Source organism: Tursiops truncatus, chromosome 1 (genome assembly GCF_011762595.2).
Source record: "Tursiops truncatus isolate mTurTru1 chromosome 1, mTurTru1.mat.Y, whole genome shotgun sequence".
In the NCBI taxonomy this organism is placed as follows: domain Eukaryota; kingdom Metazoa; phylum Chordata; class Mammalia; order Artiodactyla; family Delphinidae; genus Tursiops; species Tursiops truncatus.
This window is the reverse complement of record NC_047034.1, coordinates 119,686,368-119,701,415: the sequence shown is the minus strand read 5'-3', so window position 1 is coordinate 119,701,415 and position 15,048 is coordinate 119,686,368. Positions and strand designations below refer to the sequence as shown.

At 35.0% G+C, this 15,048-nt stretch overlaps 2 protein-coding genes across 4 annotated transcripts in view; one reads left to right on the top strand and one right to left on the bottom strand.

Moving 5' to 3' along the window:
* LRRIQ3 (leucine rich repeats and IQ motif containing 3) overlaps positions 1-1,765 on the bottom strand; it is a 233,104-nt gene extending 231,339 nt beyond the window's left edge. The window contains exons 1-2 of the mRNA XM_073788350.1: positions 1,418-1,765; positions 158-222 (exon numbers count right to left, since the gene is read on the bottom strand). The gene's annotated coding sequence lies outside the window, so the exon portion shown is untranslated. The remainder of the gene's footprint in view (positions 1-157; positions 223-1,417) is intronic.
* A 1,094-nt stretch (positions 1,766-2,859) lies between these two features.
* FPGT (fucose-1-phosphate guanylyltransferase) lies at positions 2,860-10,808 on the top strand. Of its 3 annotated transcripts, XM_019919968.3 has the most exons (4): positions 2,860-3,014; positions 4,348-4,515; positions 5,676-5,768; positions 7,819-10,808. In XM_019919968.3, exons 1-4 carry the CDS (start codon positions 2,933-2,935, stop codon positions 9,273-9,275), a joined length of 1,800 nt encoding a protein of 599 aa, XP_019775527.1. In that variant the 5' UTR covers positions 2,860-2,932; the 3' UTR covers positions 9,276-10,808. The 3 variants fall into 3 exon arrangements, with proteins under 3 accessions (XP_019775527.1, XP_073644442.1, XP_019775528.1); XM_073788341.1 differs by lacking the exon at positions 4,348-4,515 and having other exon boundaries at positions 2,869-3,014; XM_019919969.3 differs by lacking the exon at positions 2,860-3,014 and having other exon boundaries at positions 4,352-4,528.
* Positions 10,809-15,048: the final 4,240 nt, after the last annotated feature.

Sequence of the window (15,048 nt, the reverse complement as noted above, 5' to 3'; positions counted from 1 at the left end):
AACCTAACAGGCATTAATTGTAGATAAGCACAAGGCATCTTATTGGGGTGATGGAAATGTTCTATACCTAGCTTGTGATCATGGTTGCACAACTCAGTACATTTACTAAAAATCATTAAAACTCACTTACAATATGTTAATGATAGTTAAAGCATACCTCAGTAAAGTTCTTAAAAAGTCTATCTCACTTCTTTTCATGCCACTTCTTCAGATACTCTCCTCCTATAGAAAAAAAAAAAAAAAAAAAAGCCCAAATGCCTCCAAAAAACATCTTTTCTCAACTTATTATAGTTTGGTTTGTCTGATGTCCCCCCCTTTTTTTTTTAATCAACAAATCTTTGAAATCTTTATTTTAAATCATATTTGTTATCATTTTGATGTCCCTTTTGAAATGTGGAATTCAAGATCAAACACATCATTTCCATTTTATACAGAATAATGGGTTTACTACAGACCTGTACTGACATATTTTATTCTGGTCACAGTAGCTTATGACTGTTTAAACAACCATTATCACACTGTCTGATTATATAAAACCTAAACTTAAATAAAATCCTTTGACTTTTTTACCCACTACAATCAACTGCCAGAAATTTACTGCCACTCACATAGTATACAACTTTTTCATTTTTTATTTAAAAATTAATATTAGTGAAAATTTGAAGAAAACAGAAAAGACAGAAGAAGGACAAAAAACATAGCCGATATAGTATATTTACGTCCAGCACATTTTATGTAATATAATCATATCAGCAAAAAAGTAGCATCCATTTCTATGGCCATTCTTCCCAGGTCCAAGAAATGCTCTAACATACATTTAACACTCTGTTATACAGTCTATCACATCACCCTGTTTTAGTCCCCTCACAATTCTTATCATTTCTTAAGTTTTCTTATTTAGTTACCTTTTTCAGCATTTACCTCATTAGTATGTACAATCCCTCAGTTTATAGGCTCTATTGCCCTTTCTTTCCTTAGGACCTCATCTAATTCTGTAGTTTAAAAATTAACTCCATCTATATGCTGACAACTCCCAAAATTATATCTCTTAAGTCCGGACCTGTCTTGTAAACTCCAGACTCATGTATAATGCAAACACATATACATACAAACTCCCATAACATATGCACTGCACATATATACATCTGTTTACTTTCCACATCCAAAACCAAATTCTGGACTCTCCCTACTACCCCAATAACCGTCCCTACTTCCCCATCCATATCCTTTCCCATTTCAACTGGTGGTCGCTCCAGCCTTCAGGCAGTTATCCTTGACTCCTCTCTTTCTTTCACATTCCACAGCCATTCCTTTAGCAAATTGTATTAATTATGCCTTCAAACATATATCCAGAATCTAACCAACTTCTCATCACCCCCACTATTCCCATCCTGGCCAAGCCTTCACCAACTCTCACCTGTTTTGCTGCAGTAGCCTCCAAACAAGTCTCCCTGCTTCTATCATTGCCCCACTCTCCGCTAGAGTCTATTTTCACATTTCCATGAAATGCTCCTTTTAAACATAATGTAAGTCACATAAAACCTTGCAATGGCTTTGTTTCACTCAGTTAAAAAATAAAATCCTTTATTTAAGCCGTTATCTCACTTTCTCTCTTGCTACTTCCCCTTTTGTTCTCTCTCACCTCACTTAAGTCTTTTGTATTTTCTAAATGTTCTTATTAAGAATGTTTTGTTTTTATTAACAAAAAAGAGAGCTTTTAAACAATAAAACTATGAAAGCATAATCTCCCTTTTCACTCAAATTCTTTCGCTCTAAGTACTGAATTAAATAACAGGGTCAATTCTGTAGAAGAAAAACTAAGTTAAGTTCATGGTAAGAACTTGTAAGGCCTTGAATGCCTATGTTCCTGATGAAACTTTAATGAAGACAGGCTTCTCAACTAAATTAAACTGTATGGTGCGGTAGAATGATGTCGGAGTTTAGGATTGAAATATCTTGCTTAAATCTTCTCTCTACTACTTAACTAATTGTGAGAGCCTGACTAAGTCACTATTCTCTCTCATTCATAGCTTTCTCACGTGTAAAGATAAATAGAAGAATCTGTAAAACTCATCATAAACTTGGTGTTTTACAAGAGAAGAAAACTTATCTATCGATACCTACCGAAAACACATCCACTAAGGCCAACTTATTCCCAGGAATGCTATTGAAAGTTCTAGATTAATCTGCATACACAAAAGGTTGCCAGAGAAACAGCCAAAAAGCCCCAAACGTTAAGGGCCTCATTGCAGAATTTTATACAACTTCCAAAAGCCTCTTAAGTTATCTCAAAACTGAGAGGTGTGGAGTGGCTCACTCTCTAGTAACTGCAAGGGCAAAGAAGCCACAAAGCTTCCTGAAGAGAGTACAGATTTTAAAAGTTCAGACTATGTATGTATCTGGACCTGGGGTTGGGGCAGATTTCAGACGACGACCCAAGGGGAAGAATTAACTCTCAAGAGGTCCTTGGGAACTGCCCCTGGCTGAAACAAACCACGAGTTAGAAAGGACGAACGGCCTTTGAGAGAAAGCTAGAAGCTAAGTTGTAGTTTGAACTTCTCCTTAAGCGAGTCAGTTCTCGAAATTTCGCCGCCCAAGCAGGACAACTCACCGGGTCTACCGAGCTGCAAGGCTTTATTAGTTGGTAACAAGCGGCCCAGACCCGTCACAGTCCGACAAATCACTAGGTGGCCATTTATCCGTTCCGGAGGCCGTTGCTAGGGAAACGGAGCGAAGCCCCGGGCTCACCCCGTCGTGGTTTTCCTTAGGCAAGACAAAGAGCTTCGGGGGCGTAGTTACGTGAGTGACGCACGTAGGGGGCGGGACAGAGACGAAACCGGACCAAAGAACGGGTTACGTCCCAGGGCGCATGCGTGCGGTGCTGGGCTGCGGGATCGCTGGAAGTCCTCGGCGGTGTTGGGGAAAGTGAGCTATGGCAGCCACGAGTGCCCTTCCAGGCGTATCTTTGCGAGAAGCCACCCAGCGAAGGTTGCGGAGGTTTTCAGAGCTTAGAGGTACCAAAGGAGGAACCCTGGCTCTCCCCGGCAACGGACAGGGAGGGCGCTTTACGTGCTGGTGTATTTGCTGGACTACCACTTCCTTTTATTAATCACTTGCGGGCCTAGGACGCTGGCCCAGGCGCAGTTAATGTTCCTCTTAAGTTTTTTTATTCTTCTGTCACTCTCCTTTCTTTACGTTATGCTTGTTGCTTTCTTTAAGTTTATTCCCAGTTGCTTATATATAAATATATACATATATATGTATATATATGAGGAGGAATGAGAAGACAGTTATTAGCCTGACTAGTGAAGCTATAAATCCAAGTTATTCGTTTGGTTAGCTCATTAGCAAAAATTATTTTAAATAAACCTAAAAGATCTAAAGCATAGTGATTTGACTCTTACAAATCCGATTTTAGCTTTCTTCCACTCCCTACCTACTTCACCAATTTGTTCCATGATGTGAACGCTTACTAAGTGAAAAGCGAAACAACACGGTGAAATTATTGATTAAAAATTAAAAGGGGTAACTTTGTGTCAAAATGTTTTTTTAAAGCACTATGCCACTTGTCATTTCCTGTACAACTATCTAATTGGTCATATTTTTGTTGACGTTACTGCTTTAAAAATACAGAAAATAATACTTGGATTACAGTAAAATGTTCAGGACTATTAGATTCTAGCTGACTAGAATTTGTTAAAAACGCTTATTTGTCTTGTTTATCAATAAAGAAGAGCTTCCAACTGTCAGCCAAAAGTTCAGTCTCTTATTGAGTTCATCAGGGAGCTGGGAACTTTTCTGTTATCCAGAATTTGGTGTCATTCTCCAGTAACCTTTGTAAACTTGCATGGCTCATTTTAAGGCGATTAAAAAGTAAAGTGCCCACATTTATGAACACCAACATTGTAGCAATGGGTCCTTGGATTTAATCTTTCTTAGCCAACAAACATTAAGTGGTCCCTGTATGTGAAAACTGATTTTCAAAACTGGAGATTAATTTATTCCTTTGTCTCCTCTCTTTATTTAAGAATTGAGCTCATCTTTAGCAAGTCAAAAGTACTTCTCTTAATCAAGAAACATTACAACTCTCAGAAAATCTAAATAAATGGGACTGTAGACCATAAAAGGAGCAAGTAATCTAAAAGGAAAAAAAGTAGAATTTGTGAACAATCCTCATTAGAACTATTTTGAATCCTACTAGCTGACCACTCATTATTCCCTAATTCTCAAAAGCAGAAGATACATTTTTGAAGATACTATTACCTCTTTTTTCCTTCTTTCCAAATAGGTAAACCTGTAACAGCTAGAGAATTCTGATAATATTTATCACTTTCTTCTTACACATAGGCAAACCTGTGGCAGCTGGAGAATTCTGGGACATTGTTGCAATAACAGCAGCTGATGATAAACAGGAACTTGCTTATAAGCAACAACTGTCAGAAAAGCTGAAAAAAAAGGAGTTACCTCTTGGAGTTCAATATCATGTTTTTGTTGATCCTGCTGGAGCCAAAATTGGTACACATTTATGGTCAGATTTATATCATAAATTGTGGGCAGAATAATCACTGAAGAAAAGCTTTCCTGTGGCTTACAGTTTATACTGTGTGTCTTACCACCTATAGTCTTTAAAAATTTTTTAATTTTTATGTAAGTTCACTATTTTTTAAGAAAGATAAAAGGCATGGCAACTGTTTTTACACATTGTGGACTTACCATGAAAAACTTCCAGAATGTTATGTTACTTAAAAGAGAATTTTATTAGTCTTAATAAAATTTACTCAGGTGGTGAATATTCTTTTGGACCTTATCAGTAGGACTCTTAAGGTCCCTCTGAACTACACAATTTGCTCAGAAACTTACATGAAGAGATCAAATCAGAAAAAATAAATATTTGGCCTCTTGGGACCACAATGCAGAATGCGAAAGAGCACAGTCTAATGGCATAATTATCATAGATGTTTACTTTTAAAAACCAGTTTGTCCACTTTGCCTTTTGACCTTACCTTGCAAATAAAAATACACGCTATTTTCCTGGGGGCCATTTTCCATGTGATACTTAAAGCTGAAGCTCATTGATACCAGAGTTAGGGTATCTGTATCTGATACTAGCATGTCCTAATTAGCCAGTGTTTTAATCCTCATAAATATGTGGTCAGTACTTTTCTGATTCCCATGTTTGAATGAGATTCAGGCACAAAATGTTAAATAACTTGCCCATGGTAACTAGTAAGTGGAAGTTACATTTAAGATGTTTTTTAGGAAAACAGGTTCTAAAAATCTTTTTAGAAAGTAAATCTAACACATATATATGATCATATGGGAGAATTATTTTAATGGGTTTTACAGTTCATTACTCCAAGTGAACGTGTAAACTTACAGTCTTATAGTGTTGCAGATTGCTTAATTTATCATTTCTTTCTTTTTACTACTATTTTCAGGAGAAAATTAACTCAACTTTTATTACCAAGGGCTCATCTCTGGGTTTTATTACTAATTATTTAATTGCTAAGAAATGTGTATTTAATTTGATTGTTCTGCCTATACCTTTGGTCTCTGCCTGGTTAATTGTAGCCAGAGGTCATATCCTCAATGTTATAACACTTAAATTTACTGTAATAACAAAGTTTTTGTAACTTTATGTGAAATGAATTGAGCTTTTTAACTTTGTTTTCAAGGAAATGGAGGATCGACACTTTGTGCCCTTCGATGTTTGGAAAAGCTTTATGGAGATGAATGGAATTCTTTTACCATCCTATTAATTCACTCTGGTAATGTTACACTTTACTAATTTACATTTTCTTTTAGTATATTACCTTTTATATCCAAGGGGCCTTTTTCTCCATTACTAATACTATCCCCTTTTTTTTTTTTTCTTTTGTCTTTGAAGTTATACTGCTTTGGAAACAAATATTTTATGCTTTCCTTGATATTTTTAGGTTGTAAGTAGCATAATATTTTTCACAAAATTTAACCTTAAAATTGTAGATCACATACATCCTCAACTTTCATGTATTGTTTTTGGTATACATATCGAAAATTATTTTCCTAAGATAGAACTCATCAAAATATGAACATTTCTTGACAATGCTTTAGAAAGGATTCTTGCTGTAGGGGAGAGGCTGGTTTAGTACTGTGATTACCAGACTTTACACAAAACCTGTTAACACATTTTTATCTAGTTATTGGTGACCAAAGTCCATAATCCTTAGGAGTTTAAAAACAAAAAGAAAAGGTGGTGACAGAACATGGAGTTGACAAGAAAGTATAAAAGAGGGAAAATCACACACCAAAAAAGGGAACAGAAGGGTAGGAAAGAAGTAATCTCAGAGTATAATTTTTTAAATTGGACAGATTTGGTTGTATGAAAATTTGGGTTATATGAAAGAGACCTCTGTTATTTTTCCTCTATGTACTGGAGGCTGGCGAAACTTTGTCATGGACTTGTACCAGTTCAGGAACAGATATTTTAGAGCCACTCATCCACATGGTTACCAAGGCACTTTTCATTTTTTAGGATTCATATACGGAACAATGATTCTTTTTAAAGATGATATCAAGTAAAACATCCAAGTTCTGATTTTAAGACTAACTGAAAAAGTAAAAGAAAAATTCAAATTTACAGTTTTATTCCAGAACGAGTATTATAATTAATTTAGTAAAAATTAAGTTAGACACCAGAAAATATATTTTAATACAATCGATCCTTGCAAATATATAATAATGCATTGATCTGTGAGTGGTGCTGAACCCTCACACAGTCTAAAATCTGCATGTAACTTCATAGTTGGTCTTCTGTATAGGCAGTTCCACTCTCCATAGCCACAGTTTTTCATCAGGGATTCAACCAACGTCGGGTCATATAGTCTTACAGTATTTATTGAAAAAAATCCTCATGTAAATGGACTGGTAGAGTTCAAACACTTATTGTTCAAGGGTCAAGTGTAATTAAAAGTAGGTAATTCTTACAATGCTGAACTTTACTGTTGGTTAGTATTTGGAAAATGAAAAAGAAAGTATTAGCTCATTGGTTGAATGATGTACTCTGTAGTAAGTGCTTTGCATGTATTGTTGATCTCATAAAACATGATAAAGCAAGTATTTACATCTGCTGATTTAGTGTTAAGTCCAAAGATGAACAATTAAAAAGTGGTGAACCAGAATTTGAACGCATTTTTGTGTGACTCTTTCTACTATGCCTCTCACTATAATTAGTTACGTAAAAATGATGTAAGCTATTTAATGTACTTAAGCGAACACACTTTTCAAGGAATTAAGTCATAAGGCTCATCTTAGAGGGAAAGGCCTTTTAAAATTAAAAACAAATATACATTGTAAAGTGCTTTTAAATAAATGCACCTTTACTTCCTTTAAGTGTATGTAATTGAGGAAACACATTCCATCTGGAAATTACTCTTTAATAGATAATTACGTATATTAGTTTTTTGTGACTTTTTCCCCCCATGGAGTGGATTTTTAATGTAGGCGTTTAAACATGGTTGAAATTTATTGTGTGAAATGTAGATATAAGGTCATATTTTAGCTCATTGTCCTTTTTACTTGTTATCCAGTTGAGTTAAAACAATTCATAGTCTGTAAAGCATGTTACAGGTCTTTTCTAATCTAGAACTGCATTATAGCAAATCTCTACAGAATTGCTCTGTGAATTTGTCATCTGGAATTTATTATTCTTTCCTGGGATACAGTAATATATTGTATATTTTAAATATCTTTAGAGATATTTTGAGTTGTAACTGATGCTCCTAGGTTTTTAAATCTTATAAACATTTTAAAACAGTTATTTTGTTTAATTTTATATAGGTGGCTACAGTCAACGCCTTCCAAATGCAAGTGCTCTGGGGAAAATTTTCACTGCTTTACCTTTTGGTAGCCCCATTTATCAGATGTTGGAATTAAAACTAGCCATGTACATTGATTTCCCCTCACATATGAATCCTGGGATTCTGGTTACCTGTGCAGATGATATTGAACTTTATAGTATTGGAGAATCTGAGTATATTAGGTTTGACAAACCTGGCTTTACTGCTTTAGCTCATCCTTCTAGTTTGACTGTAGGTACAACACATGGAGTATTTGTCTTAGAACCTTTTAACTATTTAGAACATAGAGACCTCGAGTACAGAAGTTGCCATCGTTTCCTTCATAAGCCCAGCATAGAAAAGATGTATCAATTTGATGCTGTGTGTAGACCTAGAAATTTTTTTCAACAAAACTTTGCTGGGGGTGACATACCCTCTCTTAAATTAGACCCTGAGTATGTCTACACAGACAGCCTATTTTACATGGATCATAAAACAGCGAAAAAGTTACTTGCTTTTTATGAAAAAATAGGTACACTGAACTGTGAAATAGATGCCTATGGAGACTTTCTGCAGGCTTTGGGACCTGGAGCAACTGTGGAATATACCAGAAACACATCAAATGTTACTAAAGAAGAGTCAGAGCTGGTAGACATGAGGCAAAGAATATTTCATCTTCTTAGAGGAACATCACTAAATGTTGTTGTTCTTAATAACTCCAAATTTTATCACATTGGAACAACTGAAGAATATTTGTTTCATTTTACTTCTGATAGCAATTTGAAGTCAGAGCTTGGCTTACAGTCCATAGCTTTTAGCATCTTTCCAGCAATACCAGAATGCTCTAGCAACAAATCCTGTATCATTCAAAGTATATTGGATTCAAGAAGTTCTGTGGCACCTGGCTCAGTTGTAGAGTATTCCAGATTGGGGCCTGATGTTTCAGTGGGGGAAAATTGCATTATTAGTGGTTCTTGTATCATAACAACAGCCGTCCTGTCTGCACATTCTTTTGTGTGTTCCTTAAGCTTGAAGATGAATAGACACTTAAAGTATTCAACTATGGCATGTGGAGTGCAAGACAACTTGAAAAAGAATGTTAAAACATTGTCAGATATAAAGTTACTTCAATTCTTTGGAGTCTGTTTCCTGTCATGCTTAGACATTTGGAATCTTAAAGTTACAGAGGAACTGTTCTCTGGAAACAAGACATGTTTGAGTTTGTGGAATGCTCGTATTTTCCCAGTTTGTTCTTCTTTGAGTGATTCAGTTACAACATCCCTAAAGATGTTAAATGCTGTACAGAACAAGTCAGCATTCAGCCTGAATAAATACAAGCTGTTGTCCATTGAAGAAATGCTTTTCTACAAAGATGTGGAAGACATGATAACTTATAGGGAGCAAATTTTTCTAGAAATTACTTTGAATAGAAAACAGTCTGATTTAGAGACATCTTAAATATTGTATACTCTGCCTTTCTTGATTGAGCAAGATTGCAGATGCAGGAATTTTCTGTAGACTTGTTTTTTAATTGAAGTGAATTAATGAAAATTATATTAACATGCTTGCTGTAGCATAAAATTAATAACAAAAATAAACCATTTTTAGATGAAAGAATAGCTTAAGGATGTAAGTTCAGAAAAGTGATTTTTTTTTATATTTATCACTATTTAAATTTTTCTTTTATAAAGATGACTTGTGGAACATTATTTTGTTCACAAAATACTATAATTGTTTTAAAGGTAATTTTCTAAATATACCTTCAGAATTTTTTCATCTTCTTTTGGGCTTTGGTTCCAATGAAGTTAGATATATTCATTGGCAGTTCTCTCCTCAAGTGCATTAGACCTATTCTGATGAACTAATAAAAATGTCATACTGTAGGGTCTTCAAAGCACTGTAGGAATACTGTAGAAGTACTTTTTCAGAAACAAATCCATGGCTAACAGAGTCAAATTAAATGAATGCTTAAAATATTGTGATAGTCTTAATTAATAAATAAGTATTAATAGATACAAACCATTCTGAAATTGATGATAAAAATCTATGTGACTTATCAGCAACCCTCAGTTATGATATTTATGTATATATTTTTCAAGTTTCTTCCCAAGGAGTAAATAAAGATATATGGTAGCCATTTTTTAGCATTTACTGATTTACTTGCATAGATTTCAGAGGATGTTATGTGTTTGTCACTCATTAAAAGTTCAATGCTGTATTTCTAATCTAATTAATCTAAGGTGTCATCAGTTCTTAAGAATCGCCATTATTTTATGTTCCACTGAAAAAGAGAAAACACTACCAATAAAATATGCAATGCTTTTCTTGTTACTTGAAGTTTTTATTTATTGGAAATCTTTTTTAAAACCACTTAAATATAGATTTATGTCATTTAACCCTTTTGCAAATACATGTAGAGGAACAAAAAAGTGAAATATTAAGATACAGTCAAGACTTTTCTGAAGCTTCACATCTAGAGTCAAACTTTTCTAAAGCAATTTTCAACTCAAGAGTGGTTGATATCCATGTGCTATCTTCTAATACCATCTAGTACCATCTTCTGTGCTATCAAAGGTATTGATAAAACTTCATATTCTACAAGTGCCACCACCACACTGATGCCTGGATTTACCTTCAAGCTATGGACACCAGATACCTGTTCTGCAAGTGGATGCTGATGCTGTTATTACTTTACAGAGTTGTTTCACTTTTACCTTAGTTAATCACATGTCTCTAGAACGTAGTTCTATTTAAATCAGTGGGAGGTTTCTGACAAATTGGTGGTCACCATGTTAATCATATTCCTGCACAATGTATGGATTCTAGTTGCTTTGAAATGTTATCTGTTCCAAAGAATTTGGCAGTGTCTCTTTCCTTGATATGCATCGCTTGGTGTGTAGTACCACACATGTATCACCAGCAGTGTATCTAACTCAACCAATGTGATAACCACATGCATGAATAAGTAATAAATTGGACATTTTCTCTTGATTTATCATTTTTATTTCGTAAAATCATGGCCCTTAAATCGTATACTTTCAAGGTTTGTGAAGGACAGCTACAATTTGTAACTAAATATATTCTGTAAACTTATTGATGAGTTAATAATTAACAATGATCAAGAAGGCATGGAAAAAAATGCAACTTTTGATATTAATCTCCCTTGGGCATTTGTCTTGCAAACTAAACAAAACAGAAATAAAGAGTGTGCATTAATGCATACTAAGTGGGAATAAAGCTTTGAAAATCCAAGTTATATGCTGCTGAAAATCACAAAAATTTGATGGAATGAATCCAGAATCAATTCTCACAAGCTGTGATGATCCACTCATCTTCTGAGGCTAAGCAATACTACTTATGTTATATAAAGGTTACCAGATTTAGCACAGAGCCAAAATCAAAACTTGCCTGCTGCAAAATATATGTATAGCTATCACAGCTGGTAACTGGTGTGCTACACATGCCATTCAGATACACCATAATGCCTTTTGGACTTGAGCAACCTGGAGACCCAGAATTTAGGAAACTTGTTGTAGTCTAGCAGAATTAAAATAGAAAGAAATAACTAAGGAAAAAAATATTAATTTGTTCAAAATTATCTAAGGGATTTCAGGTGTTCTTTTTGTTGTTTAGCTGAATGAAACACAAGTCTTCATCTATGTCTATAACTAAATTATTAATAAAGAAAAGACCTTTTTAAAGGTACTTGAAAGTTACCTTTATAAATTCACTTAGTGCAGGAGAAATAATTCAAGCTACCATTAGCTGCTTAGTTTAACTTAAATTTTTTGTGCCTATAAAATATGTTTAGACAAAGCTGATTTCTATTGTGGTTGAGGAACACAACTTTAGTTGTTTATACTTACTGAAATTGTATTATTAATACTCTTTGTACTGAACTTTGTCACAAGTCCAACATGCTAGTGTTTGTGTTCCCATTTGTCTGTATTCATAAAAATTTTGGACTAGTTTATTTGTTTTTTGGGTTTTTTTTTTTGTTTATTTGTTTTTAGACTTTTTTTGTTTATTTGTTTTTATTCAGACTTGCCAGTTTGGCTGTTCTATAATAGACCGCAATTTGGGATCAGGTTGAAAATTGGAATAAAGGATCTAACTTAAAAATGGGCAGAGGATATGAATAGACATTTTGCTTCTGGAGCTTTGGCCTGAGGGGCAGGCTTCAGGTTTATCACACACCTAGAGGCCTACCAAGCTGCTCTCAAGGAACATAGGCTATGTACACCATTTTGGTGCTCTCCCACTGCCTCGCCCCAGCTCATTGGTATCTCCCAGGAAAGAGCTCATTCACTTGTCTGGAGCCCTGATTTTTGCAACTGCTGCATAGGGGACACCTCCAGATTACCTGTCTCTGGTGGCCAGTAGGGCTTGGGCTTGTGGTCCCACAGGACAGTATATATTTGCATACTCTTGAAAGCTGCTGCATGAAGGTCTGGCTTCCAGTCAGCCTGAATCTAGGTACTGATATCCTCCCCTTTGGAACATTGACAGGTTTGGAGCATCCTTATCTAGTAGGAGCTATTAAAAATATAATAGCTGCTTGGACAAGCACAAAGGTTTGAGGGACAATCAAGAGCTGAGGTGGGTTGAATGATAAGGTTCACCTCCTACATGAGATCACTCCTTCAAGACAGGGTAAGGTGGTTATTTCATCTACTGTATAGAAACCAACAGAGTGTTAAGCAAAATGAGAAGAAAAAAAAGATGAAGAATATGCTCCAAATGAAAGAATAAGATAAAACCTCATGAAATTACCTTTAAACAGAGATAAGTAATTTACCTGATAAAGGGTTCAAAGTAACGGTCACAAAGATGCTCACTGAATTTGGGAGTTATAATGACATATACATGTCAGTGTAACAAAGAGCTGGTTCTTTAAAAAAAAATAAAGCTAACAAATATTTAGCTAGACTCACCAAGAAAAAAAGACAAAGGGCTTAAGTAAGTACAATTAGAAATGAAAGAGGAGATGTTACAACTGATGCCACAAAAATACAAAGGATTATAAAAGACTACTGTGAACAATTAAACGTCCACAAATTGAACAAGCCAGAAGAAATGGATAAATTCCTAGAAACACAGCTTTCCACAACTGAATCATGAAGAAATAGAAAATCTGAAGAGACCAATTACTAGTAAGGAGATTGAGTCAGTAATTTCAAAACTCTCTACAAACAAAAGTCCAGAACCAGACTGTTTCACTGGTGAATTCAACTAAACGTTCAACAAAGTTAATACAGGAGCTTCTCAAACTCTACCAAAAAGTAGAAGGGGAAAGAACACCTCCAAATTCATTTTATGAAGCCAGTATTAAGCTGATACCAAAACCAGTCAAAGACACCATAAAAAAGGGAAATTACAGGCTAATATCCCTGATAAACATAGATGTAAAAATCCTCAACAAAATATTAGCAAACTGAATTCAACAATATATTAAAAGGATCCTACACCATGATCAAGTGAGATTTATTCCAGTGATGCAAGGATGGATTGACATCTGCAAATCAGTCAACATGATATATCACATTAACAAAAATGAAGGATGAAAATCATATGATTACCTCCATAGATGTAGAAAAATCATTTGACAAAGTTCAACATCCATTTATGGTAAAAACTCTCAATGAAATGGGTATAGAGGAACTGCACCTCCATATAAGAAAGACCATGTATGAAAAGCCCACAGCTAACATCAAATTCAGAGGTTAAAAGCTGAAAACCTTTTCTCTAACTTCAACGAAAAGACAAGGATACCCACTCTTGTCACTTTTATTCAGCACAGTTTTGGAAGTCCTAACCAGAGCAGTTAGGCAAGAAAAAGAAATAAAAGACATACAAATTGGAAAGGAAGAAGTAAAATTATCACTATTGAAAATGGCATGATACTATATATAGAAAACCCTAAAGACTCCACAAAATAAAGTGTTACAACTAATAAAAAAATTAGTAAAGTTGCAGGGTACAAAATCAGTACACAAAAATACGTTGCCTTTCTATATACTAATGAGAAACTATCAGAGAAATTAAAACAATTTCACTTACAGTTGCATCAAAAAGAATAAAATATCTAGGATTAAATTTAACAAAGGAGATGAAAGGTCTGTATATTGAAAATTATAAGACATTAATGAAAAAGTTTAAGAAGACACAAATAAATGGAAAGTTCTATGCTCATGGACTGGAAGAATTAATATTGTTAAATGCCCATCCTACCCAAAGCAGTCTACAGATTCAGTGCACTCCCTGTCAAAACTCCAATGGCATTTTTCACAGAAATAGAACAATCCTAAAATTTGCATGGAACAACAGAAGATCCCTAATGGCCAAAGCAAGCTCGAGAAAAAAGAACAGAGCTGGAGGCATCACACTCCTTGATTTAAAACTGTATTATAAATCTATAGTAATTCGAACAGCATTTTATTGGCATAAAACCCACCACGTAAATATACAATAGAGAGCCCAGAAATAAAACCACACGTGTATGTTTGATTAATTTATGATAATGGAACCAAGAGTATACAGTAGGAAAAGAACCACCTCTTCAATAAATGGTGTTGGAAAAACTAGACAGCAACATGCAAAAGAATGAAACTTCTCCATTATCCTGTGCCATACACAAAAATTAACTCAAAATGGATTAAAGACTTGAAGTATTGGGTTGGCCAAAATGTTATTCAGTGTTTTCTGTAAGATGGCTCTAGTAGTGCTTAGCTGTCTTTAACTTCATTTGAAACAATTTTGTTAGATTGTATTGTGACAGCTCTCATATCATCATGCATTAAAAAAAAAACATCAAAATTGGTAAATTTTTGTGTAGCCTTTTTTTTTTTTTTTCGGTACGCGGGCCTCTCACTATTGTGGTCTCCAGTTGCAGCGCACAGGCTCCAGACGCGCAGGCTCAGCGGCCATGGCTCACGGGCCTAGCCACTCCACGGCATGTGGGATCTTCCCAGACTGGGGCACGAACCCGTGTCCCCTGCATCAGCAGGCGGACTCTCAACCACTGCGCCACCAGGGAAGCCCTGTGTAGCCATTTTAATATCGAAGATGAAAGGAAAAACATTTTTGGCATATTATGCTTTATTTCAAGAAAGGTAAAAATGCAACTGAAACACAAAAAAGATTTTTGCAGTGTATGGAGAAGGTGCTGTGACTGATCAAACGTGTCAGAAGTGGTTTGTGAAGTTTTGTGCTGGAGATTTCTCGCTGGATG